The following is a 25,925-nucleotide window of genomic DNA, read 5'->3' as shown; positions in this document are numbered from 1 at the left end:
CCTCGGACCCGCCCCCGCCCCGCCCCGAACGCGCGGGGGCCGCCGGGAAGCGTAGTCCCGGGCCCGCCCCGCCGCGCCCCTGAGCCTGGGGAATCCCTTAGGATGGGATGCGCGGGGAGAAGGCGCGGGTCTAGATCTTTCCCGAGGTCGTACTACTTGCCCGCCGGGTTCCAAGCCCCTGCCCTCGTGGAGAGCAGTCTAACGAATCAGATGCAAACGATTACTAGATCATGATTACTGAGTCAACATTTATCCCAGTACTACTAAGGTACAGCAACACATATTAAAGGTGAAATGATTTTTGTTTTATCTATAGATAATTTGAATGTTTATCAGGGCATGGGGCTGCAGGGATGCACATAACACACTAGCACCACGGAGCTGCTATGAATAAGACAATTCAACAAGTAAATACTACATAATCCGGAAAAAATTAAATCAAGATGTGGCGGAGAGGTCAGAGTGGTTCCATACGTTTCAAAGAGAAGGTGACTGGACTGGAGAAGTAGTTCCAGCCTCTTCAAAAGTCTGTCCCAGACTACAGCTGGTGTCGGGGATTCCTCCACCTGTGGCCCACCTTTGGAGGAAAACAAGCAGAAGGCTGTCCAGGTTCCCTTTGTCCCTGTCCCCAACCACAGAAAACAGGCCTATCTCCAGGCCTCTGTCCCAGGCAGGACCCGCTACAGAATTTCTAGGGCCCCTTTGTTCAAAGTTAGGAATTTCACATCCGACAGGAGAACGCTGAACCAGGAGTCCGGCCGTGTACCTGTGCAGGTCCCTACCCTCGAAGCTGGCCGTGGCGCCAGCCTTCCCCACCAGCAGGCCACACCGGTGTCAGACCAGCTCTGGGGGCCTCACATCCTCCTCGTGTCCAGGCACCATGGTTTCTGACACCTCGTGTAGTCTGGAGCTGCAGCTCTAAGAGGAGTCACTCAGGCGTTTAGCCAGCACCTTCTCTGTCAGGCTGCGTTCGATCCGGGGTCCAGTGAAACTGTCTCAAGCCTCTGGACTTCCTGACCCCACTCTCCACCCATCAGCCACCGAAGTCTGAGCCTTCCTTCCCAAACCCCCGCCCCTCATGCTGGGTATGGAACCCCAAGTCTTCAGAGAGCCTACTGGGAACATATTTTTCTGTCTCATCTCATTTCTTCCTTCCCTTGTCACTCACTGTCCCTCCGACTCGCCAGGGCACAATCCTGCATCCGAGCTTTTACCACATCGTCTGGCAAGCAGAGCGCCTTTGGGAAACGTTTGTTGAGTGAATGCACGATGGAATGGAGGCCAGGAGAGCTCTCAAGGAACCCTCAGAGCACCCTTTGAAAACTTTGAAAAAGTGTGAACTACACTTGTTGGGCAGGGAAGGTGGCCACCGCTCGGCCGCGTTATCTTGGGCAAGCTGTGTCCTTTCACCAGGCATCAGTTTCCCCTTTCGTGACAGACAGAGCCTGAGGCTGTCCCCAGTCTTGGCCAGGAGGGGCCGCTGGCGGCCAAAGCGTCCGAACTACAAATCCCAGCGGGCCCCGCGCGGGCGCTGCCCTCCCCCCACCCCGGCGACGCGCTCGCTCAGGGAGGGCGCCTCTGGGGAGGGCGGCTGCCGGCCCGCGGCGGACGTCTGCGGAGCACGTGCTAACGCCGCGGGAGCGCGGGGGCTCCCGAAGTGTCCCGAAGGACCCCGACCCGGGGCAGCAGCCCGCTGCGGGGCTGCAGGGCCTGAAAAGGGGGAAGCGCAGGACTTGGGCGGGGCGTTGACCCACCCCGGGGCGGCGGACTTGCTGCGTGCACCTCGCGCTTCTGCTGGGCCCGGAAGGGGGGCGGAGTGACTTAAAAAGCGGTGCCCAGGTTCCGGTTCCTTTACTCGTTCGTTCATGCCCTGACCCTTTAGGTTTCGGCATCGCCGATCCTCCGCCCGTCGGGTGGCTCCACGTGTCGCCAACTTCTGCCTGGGAGCCATTCATCCAACACGTATTTATTAATGTAATGGCCCATCGGGGGCAGGTTAGGGTCTGGGCCCCAGGGGTACCGCAAGCAGGAAACACACGTGCCTCCCCGCTTCTCGCCAAGAGCTTCCATTTTAGGAGGAGTAAAGACTACCACATTTAAGTAAAATTCCCAGGCAGGGAGAAGGTCAAGAGTGACAGGTATACTTTGAAGCAGGGGACCTCAGCCCCCGGCTCACAGACCGGCCCAGTCCCACGGTCCGTTAGGAACCAGCCGCCGGTGAGGAGGCAAGCCAGGGAAGCTTCTGGATTTGCAGCGGCTCCCCGGCGCCAGCATCACCGCCTCAGCTCCACCTCAGATCTTCAGGTGTTAGATTCTCATAGGAGCACCGGTCCCTGGTGCCAACAAGGTTGGGGACCGCTGCCTTAGAGTCGGGGAAGGCCTCTGGGAATTGGTGAGAGCCACAGCCTTGTGAGTAGGCTCACAAGGCTCCGAGGTGGGCGATACAGCCACCAACATTTATTGGAAACTTTTTGAGTACAGGGTGCTCTGGCGTGGTTAATCCTCACATGCCACTAATAATAACAAAGGCCGTTTGCCCCGGAGTGCCCTTCAGGGGCCAGGTCCTTGACTGGGTTACTTACAGAAGTTAGGCGATGTAACCTCAAAACAGCCTTTGTCATAGGTAGGCACTACTAGCCCAGTTTTAAGAGGGCGGGTACTGAAACTCAGAGTGTCTTCGAGGCCACTGAGGACAGCAAATGGCTAGCTGATCCATGATTCCATTCTGTCCTGCCCACGGCCCAGAAGGAGGCCTTTCTCTGTTCTGAGGGCTTGGCAGGTGGGACCTCAGAGAGGTTAGTGAAGTAAGACCGAAATGGAAATCTGCAGGCCTTCTGTGAAAGTTTCCACTTTCCTGCCAAGAGGCAGTTGTAGCTGGTATTAGCCCTTTGTTCTTTCCACTCTGAACATGGGTGGGATGTCTGGAGTTGTAGCAGCCATCTTGTGACCATTAGACAAAGAGCAAGAGACTCACAGACACCAACCAGTCCTGACACAATTAATCCTAGGGTCATTTGGCAACATCCAGAGACATTTTTGATTGTCACTGCTTACGGGAAGAAACGTTACTGGCATCTAGGACGTGGAGGTCAGGGAAGCCACTGAATCTCCTGCAGTGTGCAGGACACCCCCAAATGTCAATAGTGCCAAGACTGAGAAAATTTGTGCTACACCAATGACAACAACCGGGCTCCCTGTTACATACGCAAAATCCCCCCAAAATGTTTAAGCCACTGTTTTCCATAATGACAACCAAAATCCCCCCAAAATGTTTAAGCCACTGGGTTTTCCATAATGACAACCAAAAGCATTCCCAATGGTGCAGATGCCACTTGATGGCCGCTGCACTGCAGGGGCCAGCATGGCCTGGACAGAGGTCCTCTCCCTGCTTCTCTCAGTCCATGTGGCAGGATGGGTTGGGGGATCAGCCCTAAGGTAGATCTTGGTCCCATCCTTTGTGACCTTGGGCGGGTGCTCCTCCCTCTAAAGCTCCAGTCCCTTCATCCAGCGGTGCCTTCTGCACTGGGGGAGCTGGGGTGGGGGGTGCAGAAGGGAGGGAGCACAGGTGTGGCAACTCAGGCCGGGCTGCTCAGGGTCGGTGCCCAGTGACCACTGCTGCCTGGTACGCAGGCTGCGTCTTCGCTTCCGAGGATGGGGTCCCAGGCTCGCAGCTCTGGGTGGGTGTGACAGATGGAAAAGGCCCCGGCCCCCTGCCTGTTGCCCACACTTGCCTGACTGACAGCTCACTCAGGAGATGTCCAAGTACTAAGTCCCACCTCAGGCTTTGTCACTGTCCCCACGGGGACAGTCCTTGTCGGAGATGTGCCTGGGTGTGAGCGTTTGTCATGGGTTGAATCATGTCTTCTCAAAACCACATCTAGGTCCTGACCCTGGTACCCATGAAGGTGATCTTGTTTGGGTGTAGTTTTCGTAATATAATCGGTTTAAGATGAAGTCGTATTGAGCCTGATCCAGGGACTGGTGTCCTTATAAGAAGGCCAGGTGAAGACACAGACACACCAGGGAACAGCACGTGACGACGAAGGCAGAGGTTGGAGTGAGGCGTCCGTAAGCCGTGATGGCCGGCAGCGCCAGGAGCTAAGAAGGGTGCGCGTGGCACAGACTCTTCCCTCCTAGTGCCTTCAGAGGGAGCGCAGCCTTGGCGATGCCTTGAGTTTGGACTTCAGGACTGTGAGAGAATAAATTTGTTGTCAAGCTACCCAGTTCGTGGCCATTTGCTGCTTTGGCCCCAGGAGACTTGCTCTGTCACAGGGATGAGCAGGACAGAGCCTCAAGCAGACAGAATCACTGCTCAGCCCGGAAAGGGGGGGGGGGGGTTGGGGGTCCAGCTAAGGATCCTTACACTTAAAATATCCCCGGTTTACATAAATTCCCGTCCTCCCCACCCAACCCCCATGGGGAACAGACCCTGTGCCCACTCCTGGCCATCTCCTGAGTTGGGGCCCTTTCGCTCAGCCAGTGGCCAGGCTGGGACCCCGTCATCCCCACCTACATCTCAGGGGCACCGTCTGTCTGGCTGCAGTGCCGGGACCAACTAAGCCTGCAGTCCTCGGCCTGTCCTGGAGTTTCGATCAGCTGTCACTAGTCTGGATGCGCCTGGGCCTGGGACTCAGACTCCATCCAGGCGTCTTCTCTAAGGTCCCTAAAAGGCTTGTGTCCCTGCCGCCCCTGCTTCAGACATCTGTTTGCTTCTCCAGGACAGTGTCCCCCACTAGCCGTCAGCTCCACGAGGGGCTGCCGTCTGCTCTGCTCACGGCTGTGTTCCCAGTACCTGGCACATGGACAGCGCTCGATAAATAAGCACCGAACGAATGAACAAACACATGAATCACGCATTCCAGAAGGCTGACACTGGGGGTTCGAAGGGTCCCCGAAGCCTGTTTATCTTCAGAGACAATGAGCAATGCAGGGTTCATGCAGAATCAAGCCAGAGCGGCCACCTCTTCACCTCAGAGCCAGGCTGCAGGATGCTGCGTGTAGCCACCTGCACCCACCTGAACCCAAACAGCAGGCCCAAGGAGCCTTGAATTATAACATGGACACAGTAAACAAAAGAAGCAGCATGAAGAGACGCGCGGCCGGGGCCCTTCCCACGCCGGCCGAGCCTGGGTCGGGCCCTGCTCTTTCAGCTCTGCAGAATGACCCGCCTCGTAGCTTCCTTGCCGGGCGCTGACAGTCACTCTCCCGCCGCGCAGGCAGCACGGGGCCCCGGCCGAGAGAGCAGAGGGCAGGCTGAGACCAGACAGCCCTGCATCTGTGACCGGCACTCGTCACCCACTGGCTGGCGACGTCCTCTCTCTGGGCCTCAGTTGCCTCACCTGTAAAATGGGCAGAATGACGGTTCCGCCCTCACAGGGCCCGTGTGGGGATGAAACGAGACGGTCCGCGGAAAGCGCTGAGCTCAGCCCTGTGCTGAGTAGGAGTTCGGTAAATGCAAACCCGGCACTTCTCAGCTTTTCACCCGGGGCGCATCGGTTTCCAGCCCACACGGCGGCCCGCAGCCAGGTGAGGAGGTGGCAACCTCATCAGTTCTCCCCCACGTGCTTTCAGTGGCTCCCCATCGCCTGTGGGACAAAATCCCAAATCCCTTTCTTCAAGACGCCCTCCCTACCTCCCCAAACCAGAGCTGAAGGCCCAGCCTCCACCAACCTCGGGAAAATGGCCACTGCGGACGCGGAACGCGGGCTTTGAACGTGACGAGGCCCACTTTGAAGGCCTCACGCCTCCAGCGCTGGTGCTCTGCAGGTTGGCGGGTGTGTGGAGAAGCCCCATGGGCCAACGCAAGCCCCTTTTCCCAGGACGGTGTGCAGGTGATTCCTGAGCTGTGAGAAGTCCGTGGCCCGTGCTCGAGTGAGGGTCGGGACTGTCCCTACATCGGAGCGAGGGCGCCTGTCTGCGTCTGAGGCAGGGGCTTCCCGCTGGGCGCTGGTCCGGAGACCCTGCCCCGGTGGGTCGATCAGCCCACCTGTTCTGGGAGCACGTTTGAGAAGGTTCCTAGGTACAGCGGGACATGGAGTCTATCCCAGGAGCAGTCGTGGGGACACTAAGTCACACAACTGAGGGGCAAATGGCCACCCGGGAATACTGTCTTAGCTCAGGCCACCGTAACGAAGTCCCAGAGACCGGGAGGCTCGCACGACACTTACTTCCTCACGGTTCTGGAGGCTGGAAGTCCAAGGTCAAGGCGTCTGTGGGGGGCTGGGCGGGGGGCGGTCGTGAGGCCTCTCCCCCTGCCTGGTAGCCATTTGCCCCCTAGGTCCTCGCGTGAACTTTGCTCTGTGTGTCTGTGTCCTAATCTCTTCTTATAAGGACACCAGCCATACTGGATTGGAGTCCACCCCAGTGGCCTCATCTGACTGATCACCTCTTTAAAGACCCCGTCTCCAAATGCAGTCACACTCTGTGGTCCTGGGGGTTCAGACCTCAACGTGTGAATTCGATCTGTAGCAAATACCTATTTTGCTCTTGCAGGTGAACAGAACCGCGTGGGGGGGGGGCCTTCTGCGGGGGCCGAGGCCCCTGGTGCGGTCCGAGGCGTGGGTCACATTGCGTGAAATCCTGAGGGACGAAGAACCTTGACAATTTCCAGGAGCCTCTGGTGCCAGGGGCCAGGGCTGTAAAGACATGGTACGTACTGGCCATCAAGCAGTGCTCAGAAAAAACGGCCTCCTTTGCACAAGGCCGACCCTGGAGCTGGAAAGATCCATGAAGAAAGCGGAAAAGGTGGCAAACACGGTGTGTGAGGTGGCGCCCAAGGCCAGGCCACCTGCGAGCCCACTAAGGAAGGCAGCAGTGGTGGCTGGGAGGACAGATTCTTCTTTGCACCGTGTCCACCTCCCCTCCCCACCCCTCCCTGGCCCACGCCTGGGGGGAGAGACTCTGAGAACAGGAACGCATGCCTGTTACCCTTCAGAGGAGACTTAGGTTTAAGCAAGTATGCAACAGGTGTTTCTTATTTGCTTTAGAAACGGCCCTCGCCTTAGAAAGTATTTCTCAACATATTGATGCGAAATTCACAATAAACGTACATACAACAGGCTACAGAATGATTCGCTCTGCTTCTATTTACCTTGTGGTAGCACCTATTGTGCTGAAAACTCCCCAAACTGCAGCCACCAGCTCTTCCGCCTGCGCCCACCTTGTGCGGCAGGAATCTGTGAAACGGGGGAACCTCACTTCGCAGGAAAACCCCCAGAGCTGGGAAGTGCTGGCAGCCTCTGGCCAGCATCCCGGCACCTCTTGAGGAAATGGGCTCGTGTTGGAACTGCCTCTCCTCGGCTCTGGACCTCATAGGGTGTGTTCAGGGGTGTCGGGAAATGTGAGGTGGGGAGCGGGGGGTGGCGGGGGGAAGAGAGAAACCGGGAGAGGAGGAGAGAGAGGGAGAGAGTCCAACAGGCTGACAGGGATTGGCTTCAAAATATAAAAGTAACCCCAAATCAATCGGTTTCATTGACTGTCTACAAATGCAGTACTAGACCTCATTAGCGTTCCAACAATTCAATACAGTGGAGAACACTTTTGAGAAATTCCCTGGTACTCAAGGCGATATAGTTAAGAAGTCATTGCCAAGTGTAAAGACTGCCAAATACTTTCGGAAGTAAAATATGCAAAATATTTCTGAAAAAATCTGCAGTGAAAGAATGGATCTTTAAGGTGGGATGTGGGTGCATGTTAATTTGGATAATGAGCGGGGCCACCCCCAAGCGTCAGTGGGCCGAGGGCGGCATCCTGCGAGCCACTGTAGTTACATGTCTAGTAGCCACAGTTACAAAAGTACAATCAGGTGAAATTAATTTTATTATTCAAAATATCACTTCAATGTATAATCGACATAAAAATTAGGTATTTATTTACATTCTTTTTGTACTGTCTTTGAAATCTGCTGTGCATTTTACATTTTACGCCTCAGTTCAGAGTAGCCACATATAGGCCTAGAACTTCAAAGTTACCAAAATTTATCTTAAAATGGGCCGTGTGCCGCCAGCACCCAGCACAGTGGAGATTTGTGTCCTAACCTTTCCTTCCTAATCCAGGGCAGAGATGATGCTGAAGGGTGGCGGGTGTTCAGAGTCCCCCACACCACAGGAAACCAGGCCTCAGGGTCCCATAAGGAAACCAAGGGGGACATTGAATTCTTAAGTAGAAAAATCAGGAGTCCGACTTCTGAAAATATGTTGCTTTCGGTGTTTCCTGAGGCCATCGATGTGCCTAAAGAGTCTTATTTTAAAGACTATTCTTCTAACAGGATAAATAAAACTTCGATTCCACTCTCCAAGTATCTTACGAGCTCAGTAACGACAGTAAAAGGGGAGCCTACGCTCATTTCCTTAAATAAACCCAAGTCCATGACATTGAATAGAGTCAGCTCCGACGGTGGCATTGCAGTCACCGGCGCCACCTGCTGGCCAAACGCAAACGCAGCCTCCCCGGGAGTCGCGGGAATCTAAGATCTCAGGACAACCTGGTCCGTGGACATTTTTGTCCCAGCAGGGCTCCGTGGAAAAGGAAAGTTCCCGAGGATGCTAACCCCACCCCCGAGGTCACAAAGTGGGAGCCAGCATTGGAGCACTTATTCTGAGCCAGCCACAGAGTGCCTGGCGGGCTTTAACTCTTTGGATACCCACGATCTTGTTATGCCCACTTTCAATGTCTCCCACTTAACAGATGAGGTCACTGAGACCCAGAGAAGTTTAAGTCACATGCTCAAGGCCGCAGAGTTGGCAAGTGGCAGAGCTGGATGTGAAGGCCGGCAGTCTGACTCTGGGTTCACATGTCATGTGGACATCTCAAATGTCACCCAATGCACAGAATCACCCCGCCCGTTCTGGGGGGATGCAAGGAAATAGTCATGGCTGGTATTCACGGCAGTACTACTTGAGGTTACTGAACCCCAAGAACCCATCCTCAACCATGTAAGAAGTAACAGGGACAAAATTCCCAGTCCAGAATAGTAAAATATGTAATACTCACTCACGTAGACACATATATACATACATTATGTCATGCAAAACAGTATTTGCATTACTATGTGTGACGCACTGGGATATAGTCCGTATCTTTCGTGGCTCCATTAAAAAAAAAACAAAACTCTAGTTGCAACAAATAGTCATTTTACGACCAGTGAATGAATGGGTCATGGTTTAATCTGGAAAATGCTGGCTCTATGTTCCTACATGTATTCGGTTCATGTTACAAAGCCCCTCCTTCTAAGGAAACTCAAATTTTGAAGAAAAAAATTTCCTAAAGCATTCCCCAAATGGCAAATGGGTTCTACCAAGTAGCCTAGAACACATAAAACAACATCACCTTAACAGGATTTCCCTGAGGTATTTGTCCCTTGAAGGTGACTTTGGTGGTACACTTTAACTTTCGGTGTATTATTTCATGGCTCACACTTATCTTTTATTTTCACTGTATTAATTTTTGTAGTTACCACTTTGACAAAAGATGTTTTTCATATACTGAATTTTTTGATCTAATTTTATGGCAAAAAAACTTTCTTTTTGAAAGGCAACTGTGCTTTTAAAAAGTGGATCACTGTAAAGAGCAAGTGAGTGACAGTGAGAACAGGGGCCAGGTGTGCTTGGGCAACCACGCGTAACCTGTCTGCCACACGCGGCCGTGTGCCTGAGTCACCACTTCTCACCAAGGACAGCAAGTACTCACCACGCATAGCGGTAAGCCCGCCCACGCTCACCTCGCTCTACCGAACCCCATCCTGGCATCCCCTTGTCGAGGGCACGTGACAGATAAAGCCCCCCCTAAAATGGGGTTAAGGCAGGCAGGATTGGTAGGCCCGACGGAGGCAGATCGGACACGCGCGCGCACAACACGTTTCCACGCTCCCCTGAACACCGGGTCAGACCAAACACGATGGGAACGGAGAAGTGCACCTCCCTGAACACCACTCCTAAACCCGTAACGACGCGTTTCAGCATCGTGACACGTCATCCTCCCAACCGGTTTGCATCCACACTCAGTCACCAAGGGGTGGAAAAGAGAAACCAAATGGAAAAATATAGCAAAATGTTAACCGTAGAATCTAGGTGGTAGGTGTAAGTTCACTGTAAAGCTCTTCTGTATGTTTGAAAATTCTTGTAATAAAATGTTAGCAAAAAAATCAGCGAACCATCTAACGCATCTTCCCCATGAAGTTTACAGACTCCACTTTCCATTTTTAACTGGATGTCCAGTGAATTTTTAATGGCAAAATGACGACACGAAGAGTCAAAATTTCTCTGAAGATGCCATCAGATTTACAAACACCTACAGAGCACCTACTGCAGCAGCCTGTTTAAGATGGAGAGTTAAGACTCGCTATGCCTTTTAGGAAAAACACCTTAAGTTTAATGATTTCAACAAATATTTATTGGTTCATCACCAGCAAACACGGGGCAGCCGTTCACGCTCCCGGTGGTGACAAGAGGCCCCCTTACTCCTGGTTTCTGGCGGCTCCACTTGGGACTTAGTTAAATGTTTCAAATTTGCCAATTACAAAAAAACTATCCCCTCAGTAATGCGGCAAGGCCCAGTCTTGGAAAAGAACGCTCTAAAACGCTCATGACTTAGATTCGTTATTTCGTGGTCATTTTCAACGACAGCCTGTAAAGTTAGGACACAATGGCTAGACTAAAGCTGTCAATCTCATCTCACCTCCCATGACACCTGGCTACTGCGAGTCCAGCCGGACTCTCCTCACAGCCGCCTTCCCTACCGGTTGTACAGATCAGAGCCGCAGGGCTGACTCATAAAGGCAAGGGGGAAAACGTGATTTGAAAACTCAGATTTCTTTTTCTAGCGCACCTACCCTTTTCTCTTCCAAAAAATAACTTTTCAGGCTAAAAGACAGAGCCAAAGAGTTAATGGGTCTGAATTCATTTGTGACCTATCAAAGAATTTAAACCATCTTGTAGGCAATCACTTCCAGTAGAAAATTTTATTGTCATTGCTTTTTATGAGTAGGCAAACACATCTTACATTATTGATGACAGATTTTCATACTCAGCAAATTAGTTTACATACCAGCCTCAAATAGTAAAGCATAAGAAGCATTTGAGATGACAGGGCAAAAACACAGCAAGAGACTCAAAAGTCAAATACTAAACTGAATTTCATCCGATACTTACCAATCGGGAATTTTAAATTACATGAAATAAAAAAGCAGTCCAGACTACCACCACCGGGCACAGGAGCAGAGTGCTGGCCCAGGCAGGAGGTGGGGGTTCAAACACTGCCCCCCTCGGGCCCTGCCCACAGAGGCCTGTCCCTTAGCACAAGGAACACTCCCGTTTGTCACAGGACAGCTGCCCAGCAGAGTGGAAAACCAGTGGGGATTTACAGACAGGAACGAAGGGCGGAGAGAAAACTGCCTTCGAGCCGCCCGCCGACGCTGGGAGAGGCTGTGGCTACACATCCCACGTGGCAGTCACGGCTCAGGACGCCCTCTTTCCCGAGGTGCAAGATTTCTGCATTTCCCAAAGGGCATCTGAAGTCGCCAATCAAACCCCAACGATGGTGTTGCATAGGATGACGTCAGAGCTCACTGGGCGGGCGGGCGGGCAAGGTGGACACAGTGAGCTTAGGAGACAATCTTCGAAATGCTTTATTACAAAATACAGTCCAGGGTTCACAAAATGATTCCCAGTGTTCTCTATACACACGCTGCTGAGCGAAGACTGCGAATGCCTGGCAGTCGCCCGCAGGGACCTAACTTCTACAGCGACTCCAACCCCCTCACAGTTCCAGAGACGTCTGTAATGGGCAGTGGAATGGAGAGACCAACGGTCACTGTGGCCCGCTGGGCCCGACTGCCAAACAATGACAGTTTTCCCCGAGGGTTGGAATCCACATCCATGGCTGAACCCACAAAAAGCTGGGACCCAAGTTCGTGAGACGAGGCAGAGTGGAGAGGAAGGCGCTGTGGCAGCCAGGAGGCTCCCCTACTTCTTGTTCCTGGGCTTCAGCTCTTCGGCTGCGTTACGCAGGAAAATGTAATTTTTCTTTTGGGGATTATAAAATTCATGTCCCTAAAGAGGAAAAAGACACAATGATCTTATCATTAAAAAAATCAAAAGTTGGCATTTTGCGGGCACTTTTTATACGCCAAGTCCTGCACCCCCAAGTCTCTGGGGGAACGAAACAGGCAGACGGAAAGAAAAGCCAAACGCTGAACAAAAACTTCAGCCCCCAGAGGAAATGAGTCGGTGGAAACGTGTCTTCGACGTCCCTCTGAGAGAACGATCGTCTACGGACCTGTCCTTTTGGCACTGAGACTAACCTGCCCCCACTTTAAAGCCAAGGTGACCGCCCTCAGGGAGCAAGGCCTGACTCTGGCGGATGGTCAGCTCCGACTTGAGGCTTCATGGAAGGAGATCTCTGAGCTATGACCTCACGGGGACAAGTGTGTGGCCCAGGGTGACCCATCCCCTGGACCCAGAGAGCAGCAGGAGTCACGTGGTGGTCGTTGTGTCTGCCCGCGCCGTGCAGGGGTGCAGGGGCCACTCACCTTTGACCAGTCGTAGCTGGAAGCATATGCGAATATGTTTCCATTGTGATTGAAGCAGCAAGCCGATATCGGTTGATCTAACTGTTCTGAAGTTTTAAGTTTTGTTCTGGCGTCTTTGTCCCAAAAGCTGAATCTGCCATCAGATCCCACCGTGGCAAGTGTACCATGAACAGGATGGAACGCGATTCCATTGACCTGCAAGGGTTGACATGCACAATGAGCAGAGGAAGGAGAACCCTGCTTTGGCCAAGGCGTGCTTCCTGCTCCAGTTAGGGAACGAAATGCAGACCGTCGTGTCCCCGGAGCTGGCTGCCTGCGGATCGCAGCCATGCTTCCTGATCAACTACCAGCCCAGAGCCGGGTCTAGTCTCTTGTGATGAACCCAAGTCAGAAGTTAACAACTGTGTAGCTAGTGACACCTGGGCGCAAACCTCAGGAAAATGCCCTCTTCGTTCTTAGCAAACAGCAATTTCTCAGTTTTAGCTAAGTGTATAAATCAGCACCACAGAGGAGGGGAGATGCTCCCCAAAAAGTCCTGCGCTTGCATTCAGAAACACAGAGAGAACGAAGAGTCAGCATGTGCATAAAAACAAACGGAAACGCACGGCGTAAGCCGTTTGTCTCCAGATGCGAACACACATGACAAAGCAATGATCTTTTCGAATCCCATAATGACTCAGCTGCCCACTCCCAAGTCTAGTTTCTAGATGTGTTCTCAAGGTTCAAGTTTCTAAAAACATACCGCGTAGATATCCTGAGGAGCTGAAGTATTGGTTCCGTTAGATCGATGACATTTAAAGGTAAAGTTATCTTTGGCTCTGAAAAACAAAGGCCCAACTAAGTTTTCCTTTATAAAAAAAAAAAAAAAAAAGCCTCAAGTGAAAATTCGCAAGCTGATGGAGTCCCACTTACGGATTCGGGGGGTTGATGTAGTGGATAGCAACTCTCCCCTCGATACTTCCCAAGGCAAAACCAGTCGGCTTGTTCTGTTTGTCTTTAAAAATAGCCACACATCGATGCTACGGTTTGAAGAAAAAGAAAAGCATATTATCAGAATGTAAAATATAACGTTTCATACCTGATATGAAAGTGAACTATTTTTACACCCCATTTCTGGTCTTTAGAAGAACCAGAGACATTATTTCTCAACTATGATAGATACTTCTCTTCCTCCAGTAAGCATTCTTTTATCCGGCCACGTGACTTTCCGAGTGCGCTGCAGGCCATGTGCTTCCACCCAGCTGCTCGTTCCTTCTCGGCCACCCTGAAGGCCTTGCTGGCACTGTGGCAGTGTGCCCACCCTGAGCCCCCACCAGACCCTGTTCCCGTGCTGGCCCCTGGCGGAGGAAGCCGATCACTCTGATCCACAGCCCAGCACTGACTGGGAGTGCCCTGCCGCAAGTCACACCGTGCGTCTGTGCCTCTCCTTCCCCAACTGGAAGAGGGAAGTCACGTCTACCCCAGCGAGCACAGGGCAACAGGGTCAAGTGGGGGAGTGGCTGAGCCAGGCCCTCTATACCACGCACAGGCTACGCAGAAGCGAAACACTGTGCCTGGGGACCAAAGGAGGGCCCCCTGGACTCTACGAAAGATCCCACAGAAAAGCCCAGGACCCGATCTGGCCTCCTGGGGGGAGGAGCAGAGGGTGGAGCACCTCTAGGGTTCTCACTTCCTCCTTCTGCTTGTGACAAGCGGAGGTGATCCAGAGGACCACCCACCTTGCCCAAAATGGACACTGTGGCTTCCGGGAGGAGTTTGGGAGCTGGGGCAGGATCAGGCCTGGGGCTGGGCCACACCGGATGAAGGTGAAGCGCAGCTTCTGTTGTGACGGTGCCAGGACACGTGAATGTCCTAAGTAAATGGGAAAGTGTTTGCTAGTTCTCCTTCTGTAGCCTTTGCCCTTCTTTAAGAGCAAGACCATCACTTCGAAGAGTAAAAAAAAATAAATAAATAACAGAGATAAAAATCTCTAAGTTCTGAGAGGACAGGGGCACTATGGCTGGTCAAGCTGTACCCCGTCTTCCCCTCTGCCTGGCACAGGGTCTAACACATGGCACACTGACCAGGACCACACAGCCCTGGGAGGTGGCGGGGTGTAACAAACAAGAACACACCTGTACAGTGACGTTCTGCGGACTGCTGGCAGTCCTCAACGAACGAAAGCCAGGGCGTCTGGCCGGGGCGGCAGGAAGTGAAGCCAGAGACCACACTAGGCTTTATCAAGGAGTGTGGGACTTACCCAGGGGTCAGTGAGGAGTCGGCCCTGCGTTTTAAGCAGGGGCAGGGCAAGGTCAGAGGTGCCATTGTAAGAGCCTGGGTAGGGGAGGACACAGCTCTAAACTCTGTCGTTCAACTGTGAAGGAAAATAAGGGTCCAGGTGGTACTGGAGGAGGATGTGGGGATCGAGAGGTTTGTTTTCTAGGATGAATTATTAGACCTGAGCATGTTTCAGGGCTAACGGAGAAGGGGGAGAGACGGGAGGTATGGGAGGTGTAGGTGGAAGGTAGGTGACCAACAGCAGAAGGTCCTGAGTGGGCTGGAGGGCAGGGGGTGCAGGCGCTGGCAGAGCACTAGATTCAGTTTTTTTTTTCCCAAACACCGGCTTGTTTTCTGAGCAGGAGCTCATCTGAGCTGCTAAGACTAAGGCTAAGGGAGGGTCTACGAGACTGAAGAGGAAAACCTGGTACCTGTCTGGGTGTGACGAGGGCTCGGAGGAAGGTGGAAGCTATGAATTTACAATGCAAGTCGCATATCATGCGTCTGTGCCTCTGCTTCCCCAACTGGAACAGGGAAGTCATGCGCATCCACTGAGGTGTGCAACTCATTCCGCAGCATTCGGCCGTCCGGGGGAAGTTTGGGGAGGGCAGGTAAGCTGAGCTCATCCAGGGAAGGAGAATATTCACTCACTAAATATTTGTTTGTACCCTTAAATTCACTCGTTGAAAATACTTAACAGTTTAAAAGTACAACTTTACTCCATACGCAGACATGTGATAGGTGCTAAATACATGCTTTCGGATTTGATTTCTGACTCACCTGGTGTTTCAGTGGGGATTCTATCCTCCTGAATTCAGAAGGTTGGTTCTCTAATTGATAGACAATCAGTCCTCTCTCTGCAGTGGCCACCACGGCCATAGGATATATCTAAGGAAGCAGAGACGTGTTTTGTTTTTTTTTTGTAATTTCCATCCCCATAGGAGCGTGCTTTTTTTTTTATACCAAAGTATTAGAACAACTTTTTAGTCACAAAAATAAGTCTGATTTTTTTTCTAAATTTAAAAATGCAGTGATAACATGCTTCACGAAAACCTAGAGAAACTGTATTTGAAATGTGAAGATCTATGTAGTTTTAAAAGACTCATTTCTTAAAACTATAAAGTATGTAAATATTTAGAAAATATACTCAGGACCAGAGAAGAAACGAAAACCACCTATTCCGCTGCTTCAACCGACAAGCTGTCGACACCGCGCTGTACTGTGTTCCCGTCTTTCTGCTGAGCGTTAGATGTGTGTGTTTCCTACAATCCGTATCATTACCGCCAACTGGTATTCCAAGAATACTAGAAGTGACTAATACGCCCTCGAAGGAGCCTACCGTTTAGCCACGTCTGTCTTGGTAACCCATCAGTTATATATTATACACAGCAAAGGCTATTCGATTCTTTATTTTTCTCACGACAAATTCCTAAAAGTGGAATTACTAGGGCAGGTGGCACAAAACTTTGACTTACAACAACTAAACAGATGGAGAAAGTTCTTCAGTTTCTCTCCCAGAGAATGGTGTGTATTAGTCCCCAAAGATCTAATACACACCGTTAAAGTTACTGCCCCTTTTCCTAGAGCCACACAGTAAATGTCACATGGTGGTAGCATGTAGCTGTCTGCAGACATTCAAATAAGAAGTGCTCAGAAAACTTCACACCCAGGATTCAATAATTCTGGAACAACTGGGGCACCAAAATTACCTGATATATGATGACTGAGGCACTCTGAACTACACCTCCCACAGAAACGAAATCTCAGTGATTTTTAGATTATCCTCTAATTGCAATGTCATAGGTGAGAAATGCCTTCTTTTAAGGAAACACGTAAGTTAGAAATTCCTTACCACGTCGGCACAGTAACACCTTTCAGGGAGTTGCAAAACCATCATAGGATTTGATGATCGCGTATCCCAAAACTAAAAGGAAAAAAAGAGAAAGCCAGGGCGTGCCCACTCAGAGCGGAAGCCCACAGTGCTAGCACGGATGGCAGCCCGGCCAGGGTACCCCACGTGCCTTCAGCGTCTTATCCCAGCTCCCGGTCATCACACAGCTGTAGTTTGGTGCTTTGATCCAGTGGATGGTTTTAACAGGAGCATCGTGCTTTCAAGACAAAACCGAAACAGATCAAGGTAAATGTAACAAGGTGCCAAACAGCGTTAGCTCTGAAAACTCAGAGAAGGAACTAATTTAAATACAGAAGTCACACCAAATAGAAACCACAAGGTGTTTTAGTCCTTCCCCACGACCATGACAGTGTAGCATAAGAGCACACATCTTCCTTGCGTTCTAACACACTCAGACTTTACATCATGGACTAGCGTGTGCGAGTGAAAGGCAGCCCCTCCCTGGGGAGATGATCGGAAATAATAAGGAACGCCACCGCGGGTTTGTTTACCTAGATGACGTGAACTGAGATGATGGAGGGGCTTGTCACATAATACTGTGATCTTAGAGTATGTGACACCTTCCTGAAAACGTTTCGGTGTCCTCATCAGAGCAGACGCTCTGGTTCTAGGTTCTCTCATCCTCGTTACTTCTGCCTTTCTTGGCATAAGAACATGCCTGTTGTCCCTGCACAGACTACGGCAGTGTCTCTCTCAATGTTCTCTCTCCCTAACGACAGTACCTGGCACAGAGCAGGCGTCTGATAAATCCTTGTCAAACGAGCGAGTGACCAAATGGAGTTGGTAAAAGGCAAGCCACTCACGGGTATCGGAATGTCAAGCACCTGGATGTTGAGGGCCACCTGGAACATCTGTCGTTCACAGATGTAACGTCACTAACTCCTTATGACGCCATTCTCATCTACGCATATGTGGAAGACCCACGGCAGAACAATCTGTGAAATACTAGTAAGCATGAGAATGGTTATAAAACCGGTGTTGTTCTTATGCTAAAGAGGGGGTTTCTGGTATCCTTAAGTATAGTCAAACTGCATTTCTTCTGTTATAGGGAATTATAACTAAAGAAACATCACAACGTTAGGCACCAACCTTCTTGCAGAGGGCAAGCTTTTATTACCTGTGCAATCTGTATGGCTTGATTACTGTTAAGGTCCCACATTTTGGCAGTTTTATCACACGAAGCCGTAAATACTTTGCTCCCATCCTAAAATAAAACGGAGAAAACCTGTCATCTAAGAAAAAGAAAATATCTATGTGTATATTTAGATATTACGTTGAACATTTTGAGGCAGGTATTGTTCTGCAATTTTTATTTTTCCAACTTTTCAGAGCCACTATATTTTCAACTGCGCTGCCATATATCAAACAGGTTTTCCACTCTATTTTTTATTATTGATTTATTTTTCTAAGAGATAATATGTACACAGGATAAAATGAATTCAAATGGCACTTAAAGTAACATAGTGAAAACTAAGTCTCTCCACCGCCCTTGACCCCCGTCCCCCGCAGAGGCGGTCACGGGTTACTGACATACTCCGAGGAAAAGGCCTTGTAGACCATGCCTCTACGTGGAGCACCAGGGGCCACTTAGGTTTATTTTGATCAGTTTCGAGCCTTTGCAAAAATTGTAAGAATAAAACGAACACCATAAACCCTTCACCTAGAGTCACCAATTATAAACATTTTGCCACATTACCTTTCCCTCCCCACACACATACCTATACTCAGTACTTTTGTTCAGCTCCATACTGATAGCATTTCAAAGGGCATGCGATCAAACTACACTGATTTTCAATAATCACTGGTCCTTTGTAAACCACAGAACAGCTTAAAAATAGTCATTGTGGAAAGGTTTTTAAAACAGTCACATACAGAACTCATAAAGTAGGCCCGTCGAGTATGAAGCACAAGATAATTATTAATAAAAAGAGAAAGTCCTAATGAAAAGTCTAGACCAGTCGTTGACAAATTTTTTCTTAAAGGGACATTTATTTAGTACATGTTTAAATCTTTCCTGATCCTTGTTGCGACCCCTCAACTGTCTTTACTGTCTGAAATTCTTACTCGTCTGTCCTTAAAAGCAGCCATACCCGCTCTGTAAATAAAGGGGCATGGCTGTTCTGATAAAACTCTGTTCACGAAAACAGGCAATGGCCACACTGATCTGTGGCCCAGACTGTTTCATTTCTGGTTATAGCTCAAAGATTTACCACCATCCTCCCCTAGCAAAAATTTCTTCTCATGTGAAGTCACCAGTTCTTCATCTGAAAGGAGAGATAAAATCTGCTTTTCTATGAATAAAGTTATAAGGAGATCCCCACAAATCCTTGGAGAGATACAACGTATGGAGTGGGATACCTTGAGCGGGGCGAAACACCGGCCTCTCGATCTCAGTAAAAAATGCCAATCCCGCTAGCTATGGGCAGCACAGGGGAGCAGCTGCATGCCAGAGCCCACTGGACACACAAAGGCCAATCCGCTGGCAGGCTGCTGGAGAAGCGTACTGGAAGTACTCTCCACCCAGCTGCTCCAGCTGCCACGGCCACGTGGTGAACCGTGTCCTCAGAATGCTGAAGAATCGCTCTCACCAAGTCTGGCTCTTATGCCTCAAAGGTATCTTTGGCTCTTTTGTGCTTCTGTGCCTTTGCAAACATGGCTTCCTCTCCTGGAATGCCCTTCCCACCTCTCCCAGGCTAGCTCATGCTCTTCTTGGAAATCTCTCTGAGGGAGGTTGCCAAATGCACAGGCTCTGGAGCCAGGAAGGTCTGGGTGTGGAACCAGGCTCAGCCATTCACTATGCCCCCTCAGGCAAGACCCTTACTGCTTCCTGACAGGCACCATGCTAGTCACTTTAGGTAGATTTAATCCAGCTGTCACTAATTTCCACTGTCTGAAATTCTTACTCGTCTGTCCTCAGAGATCATGACTCCCAGGAGCACAGGATCTGCCAACCTTGTCTACTTTGATTCCCACTGTGTCCCCAGTGCTTTGGCATACTAAAGGTGCCTGATAACTACTTGCTGGGTTAAATAATACTATTAGCTGTTGCAATTGTTATCATCTCCACTTTATATGTGAAGAGAAGGATGCAGAGAGATTATGCGACTTGTCAAAGTCAAAAAGCTGGAGGAAACAGAGCCAAAATGTGAACCTGCACTGGATGAGACAATGCTCGAGAAGCTACAGGCGTGTGGTTCACTTTCAAGATTGAGCTTGCTTCTTGCCTCTTTGGTGCAGGATTCATGGCGTCCTCCCCAAGCTGTGTATGCTGTGTCCCCTCCCACCCAGCACCAATCACCCTGCTCTCTCCAGACCCAGCTCACGGTGCTGGAACTCTTCATTCCTATGTCTGGCTCCTCCGCCAGATGGGGCACAGCATGGAGAAAGGGAATCGGCTGTATTTGTCTTTGTAAATGCCACAGCCACTCACTCGATAACATTTGGGCGGCAGAATTCCTGTATCAGTTAACTCTACTTCTCAGCACACTTTATAAGAAACTTTAGAGTTCTGATCCGTTACCCAATCAGTAGACAGGCAAAACAAATTTAAAATATTTTAAATCTACTGCTGTTGCTACTTTCCCACATGTAAATTAAAACAAGTTGGAGCAGTAATAAGTGCATTACTTTTCAAACTGTTTTCATCTATCATTACTTTCATAATAACCCAATCAGATACATCAGGAATACATTTTACAGATGACAAAAATGCCGTAGAGAAGCCTATCATAGCTAGTAATTAAAAAGGGAGGAACTCTGGTTCCTAAATCATCTCAAAATATTTATAGTCAGTTCTTATTTATAAGCTAAATAAGATTACATAAACATGTAATATGGTTTAAAAATGACAATGTAAAATAAGAACGGTTTGGTGTTTTTCATAAAGTAAACATATACTTACCATACGACCCCTGATCCAACTACCACATATTTCTCCAAGAGAAAAACTTTTGTTCACAGAAAATCCAGCATACAAACGCTTACAGCAGCATCATTCAGGATGACCAAAACTGGAAGCGACCCCAATGTCCCTGTACTGGTGGACGGTGCACAGACGGGGCAGCATCCATACAACAGAATTCGACTTGGCAATAAGGGAGACAAACCTCTGACAGTCACCACGCCCTGGATGGATCTCAAATGCATTCTGCTGAGTGAAAGTGGCCCACACACAACAGGTTACACCGTGCAGGACTGTTTATATGACATGCTGGTAAAGGCAAAGCCATAGGGCCAGAAAACACATCCGTGGTCTCTAGGGGCCGGGAGGTGAGGCCATGACTACAAAAGGCAGGAGGGAATCGGGGGGCTGATGGATCTGTTCTGTATCTTGACCACAACTCTATGCATTTCTCAAAACTGACACTAAAAAGATCCAATTTTACTATTTGCAATTTTACTCTTATCTAGGAAATCTGGCAAAAAGTCCATGTGAGGCCTTGAGGCTTAGCTTCCTTTGCACAGAGGTTCACCTATCTGCCTCTGCCTGCCAGCCAGCCCCGTGTTCGCTCGGTCTGCTGGTTCCGCGAGCAGGCAGGAGAGGGGGCAGAGAAGGGCTGGGCTGTCAGGCTCCCGGCTCCCCTTTTGCAGAGGGGGCGGCCCCTCCACAGCTACAGCTCTCCTGAGGCCCAGGCTCGCCACAGGTACTTCACCTTCCCTGTTGGTTTTTCTGTAAACAGGCCCTTCCTTAAACTCTCCATAATCAACAACAGAAAAGAAGGAAGGAAGGGAGGGAGGGAGGGAGGAAGGAGAGCAGGCAAGCTCAGAGACAAATGAACTTGAACGTGTCTGCTTATATTGCTGATATTCAAAATCTGAAAGGAAAAAAATCAAAAGTCTTCAACTCTCATAAAAGGAAATAATCATTTTCCTTAGTATTTTCTGAGATAGTAAGTTTCTAATTTTAAAACAACATAGCTGAAGGCATACAAAGGTAGGGAAGGCTTCAAGAAATGACCTAATCCTTTGTTAAATAACATGTCAATAAAATAATGGATTTTTATGTGAGAAAAGCTTTCAGAAATTAACTGAAGCTATCATTGACTACATTAGGAATATCAAAAAATTACTATATTTTCATTAAGAAATTTAGAAGTCCTACAGTGTGTATGCACACGTTATGTGTGTTCTGGAGTATATAAAACCAGAGATACATAAATATTCTGAACGCTGATGCAGGAGACGTGAAAGAGAGAAAGGACTTACGTCGCTCCAGCACACCCCCAGCACAGGCCCCGTGTGCATCTGCTGGGCCTTAGGGATCGTCTGCCCACTGTCCTGAACTTCCCAGCAGCGAACCTACAGCGACAAGACGAATTAACGCCAACGCAGAAATTTAGATAAATTACGTGCATTTAACACTTAACAACTAACAGGGTGCAATTTAAATATACATGAACTTCTCAGATCAATCTAATTATCTAACTTTAAGAATGATGCAATTGAAAGGTAAATGGAAGTAATGACTTTCCTGTTTCTAAGCCTTTAAAATACGCCAATTCTTTTGCTTAAATCTAAAACGGCAGATAATTTTCACACCATAGCTATGAGCTGTATGAGTCTTCTGAAGCAGAACGTCATCCATTACCAGAGAATCAACACACAAGTGGAAACTCACCTTTCTTCTCTGAATACTGACTTTTTATATCATCTTTTTCCTGATTCTAAAGGTAATGCATTTTAGAGATCCCATACAAAGAAATAAAAGTCGCCTTCATCCCACAACTACAGTTGATAGTTCAGTGTGCTTTCGGTCTTCTATGCACACACATTTTCTCTAAAAGCCTGGATTATGCAGTATCTTCGCTTTTGCAATTTCGGCTTTTCTCACTTGCATTACTTGCCAATAAACATTCTTCTAACATTTTTTAGCAGAGAATCGACTGAAGTCTCTCCAAAATCTACACGTAGACTCCAGAGCTGCTCGAGCATGAGCACCTTCCTCCCCCTGCGCTCTCCTCCCCTCGTCTCCTGCCTTGCGGCTGCCTCTCTGTTACAGAAATGTTTCCGAAAACTTTAAAATGGCATTCCACCACATAGGCATACCACGATGACCATTACTATTAGGTACTATAATTTCCAAAATTTTCCCTGCATGAAGACTTTTTAAAATGAGGCAGCGGCAAGGACCACGGGCCGCAGGCCAGGCTGCGCGGGTCAGCACCCCGGACCTGGCACTTGGATGCAGGACTCTGGCCACGTATTTGGCTTCTCTAAGCCTCACGCCCGGCTTAATAAGCTGGAGGTGACAGGGTGTTCAGTGCCTCAGCAGCCGTAGAGATTAATTCGGTTACACACAAGGTACAGAGATCCTCCTCAAGCCCCAGGAGAGGAATCACAGAGACACTGAAGGGTTTCTGATAAGCACTGCCAAGCACCCTTCAGAGGAGCTGTACCATTCTACATTCCCACCGGCAGCACACGAAAGGTTTCAGCCTATCCTTGCCGGCACCATGTGTAATCCTTTTAAATTATTTTTTTTTTGGTTAATTTGATAGGGAAAAAAAGGCTATCACGTCAATTTGTGTTTATTGGATTGAGTGTGGCTAAACGGTTCAGGTTTAATGGGCCACTTGAACTTCTGTGAAGAGCCTTTTATCCTTTGCTGACTTTTCCACCAGTTTTTAATCTTTCTTTTTCGTACACTATAATTTTGTCTTTTTTGTACACAACAGGTTAAGCAAATTGTCTATGCAGAACCTGTGCTACATCTAACGTTGAAAAAGTTAACTATATGCCTGAAGAACATTTTCGGGATACCCACAAGGGAAATCTGGGTATACCATCATGGACAGCACCCGCGCTCAGCGCCTCCTACATCTGATTTGGGAATATGCGTCGAGATACTGAACTACAGCAGGGATTTCCGTAAAAGGGCAGTGAATAAGCCTTAGCTCAGCTTTGTTCGCTTGGGAAAGAATGGAACCACAAAGAAAGCTAACCTTGTCCAAACCAAGAGACTGGCAGACCGTGATTTAAGGAGCACTTACATCGTTAGCCCACGATCCTGCAATGAGAAAGTTCCCCTGCAACGTTGGTGGGTTAAAAGACAGGCAACCGATGCTATCGTCAGGAGAGGATGTTACTTCAATATCCTGTGGGGGGGAAGTCAACGTTAAAATGTACGTGGCATCACCGCTTCATTCAAAACTGCCTTCTTTCTCACTAAGCACCTCGTACTGGACTTTCCTTGTGCTCAAGAACTAAATCAGACCTTTCTTTGATCAAAAAGGGGAATACTAAATAAGCCAGCGTCAGGACTAGCGTAGCTGGGACTAGAAGGAGCACTCGATGAAGCGCCCGCAACCACGCTTTCCAGATGGTGGCCCAGCAGTTCACTCTTGCCCCGGAGCGCGTGATCATGGCTATCGCCTCCCCTCCCTCCCCACAGAAACTGATTCGACAGTGTGGGCTGGGCTCTGGGAACCTGCATTTCAATGAGCACCTCGAGTGATTCTGGCGATCGAGGAAGTCAGAGGACTGGGACACTCGTCTAGGGGACACACAGCTTCTGTGCTCCCGTGTTTGAGAAAGTGGCTAGACAAAGTTTCAGGGCTTTCACCCCAAAGTGGGCTCCCAAACTGTCTTGGCTTCTTCCACTGTCACTTCTATGGGAAACGCCAGCCTGCACTTTCTCTACGCAGCCCACGAGGCGCGCGATGCTACCTTCATAGGGTTGTGGTTGTCCGTGGTTGTGCTGCCAAACATGCTGGTCCCACCAGTTCCGAAACCTGACGTTGTTCCAAACAAACTCATCGTGGCCCTAAAAAACAACAGAAAATGTGAAGGATAGGCCCTTTCTTAAGTAATAAATATCACCGAGAGGCAGTATAAAGCTCACTAAGTCACAAAAGGGAAATAAAGTCTAAATGGCTTGATGCCAGGTATCTTTCTTTGAAGAGCTCTAAATACATGATTAACAGAATATTTTTTTAAAATAAAATTTTCTACTTTAGAATAGTTTTAGATTTATAGAAATCTGTAGAGTTCCCATATACCCCACACCTAGTTTCCTTCCACTTTACATTTGTCACCATTAGTAAACTACCATCGACACTTTACGGCAGAGTACTTCCCCAGTCATCAGCTAGAAAAGAAATCTGTTCATTCTTTGCACAGTTAGAGACCCCGAGCTGCGCACCAGGAACACAACAGTAAACCAGAAAAAGGTACCATTCTTCCAGATTCCCACTTAGTGGGAATTCACTTTCTTCTTACTAATTTCTGCAGGCTGGTTTAGATCAGTATCTCTGCATGAAGCTACTTAGAAAAGCAACCAGTCTTGGCAGCAATACAGCAATTTCTTTGTAAGAGAAGTTTAAAAAAGTAATCCACTTTGGTCTGCTTGAGCACCAAAAGGTCTGGTAAAACCAGCAAGAATCCTCCCACATTTGTTTCCGAGGCACACAGTCCGATAGGCCCACCAGGGGCCCTGCCACTCACCAGTGCTGGGACCCTAATCTCACGAGACCTCATTTTCCTGCTCTGCAAACACAGAGAATATTTAACACGTTCTCCAGGAGAGCTCAGAAGATCAAATCAGGTTATCTGTGTAGAAAGAGCAGCATCCAGCACATAGTGGGTACAATAAACAACTTTCCCTTGAAAGGAGAAAGTCTATGTATTTTAACTCCCTGATGACCCACATGTTGATGCCACATCTTCATTCTGTCATAGGTTAAAAAATTTCTCCACTGAGAAGTCTACCATGTCAGTCACCCCTCCCAAAGGAGCCTAGAAGCTGAGTGACATACTCACTAACAGGGTAGCATCTCTAAAGAAGACAACATAGAACCGGAAAACTGCTAGGATTTTTGGAAAGGCATTTCAGTTTCCTGAGCTTCGTGAAATTAAGCGCAAACATACTAAATAAAAGCAATAGCTATGAGCACTTAGTGTCTCAAAAAACGACTTTGTGAGGACACAGTGCTTGCCAACTACTCCTGCCTTAAATGTTAGCGAGGTACTTGAAGCACCAGTTAACTGCATGAGCAGACGAGGCAAGGACAAGGCTACCGGTTTCAGAGTTCAGGAACTAGCTACATGGCTTTGAGCAGGTTATTTAGCGTTGATTTCCTCATCCATAAAAAGTCACTGATGTCTACTTCATGGAGTATGAAAACCAAGCGAGGTCTCACACAGTGCTTGAAACTTCTTTTACTTCCGTTCCTTCCCCCTCCTCAACCATCGAGATGGCAGAGAACACTTCTGCCATTAGGGATGAACTTAGGG

General features: G+C 49.1%; 1 protein-coding gene across 1 annotated transcript in view; it reads right to left on the bottom strand.

Moving 5' to 3' along the window:
* Positions 1-10,942: 10,942 nt before the first annotated feature.
* RAE1 (ribonucleic acid export 1) overlaps positions 10,943-25,925 on the bottom strand; it is a 16,430-nt gene continuing 1,447 nt past the window's right edge. Inside the window, exons 2-12 of the mRNA XM_006921938.3 lie at positions 24,360-24,456; positions 23,684-23,788; positions 21,900-21,992; positions 17,812-17,898; positions 16,804-16,890; positions 16,635-16,706; positions 15,563-15,670; positions 13,439-13,545; positions 13,269-13,344; positions 12,527-12,721; positions 10,943-12,047 (exon numbers count right to left, since the gene is read on the bottom strand). Coding sequence (XP_006922000.2) covers positions 11,961-12,047; positions 12,527-12,721; positions 13,269-13,344; positions 13,439-13,545; positions 15,563-15,670; positions 16,635-16,706; positions 16,804-16,890; positions 17,812-17,898; positions 21,900-21,992; positions 23,684-23,788; positions 24,360-24,456 — 1,114 coding nt within the window. The 3' untranslated portion in view covers positions 10,943-11,960. The remainder of the gene's footprint in view (positions 12,048-12,526; positions 12,722-13,268; positions 13,345-13,438; positions 13,546-15,562; positions 15,671-16,634; positions 16,707-16,803; positions 16,891-17,811; positions 17,899-21,899; positions 21,993-23,683; positions 23,789-24,359; positions 24,457-25,925) is intronic.

Source organism: Pteropus alecto, unplaced genomic scaffold, assembly GCF_000325575.1.
Source record: "Pteropus alecto unplaced genomic scaffold, ASM32557v1 scaffold45, whole genome shotgun sequence".
Classification (NCBI taxonomy): Eukaryota; Metazoa; Chordata; class Mammalia; order Chiroptera; family Pteropodidae; genus Pteropus; species Pteropus alecto.
This window is presented reverse-complemented; position numbering and strand designations above follow the sequence as displayed.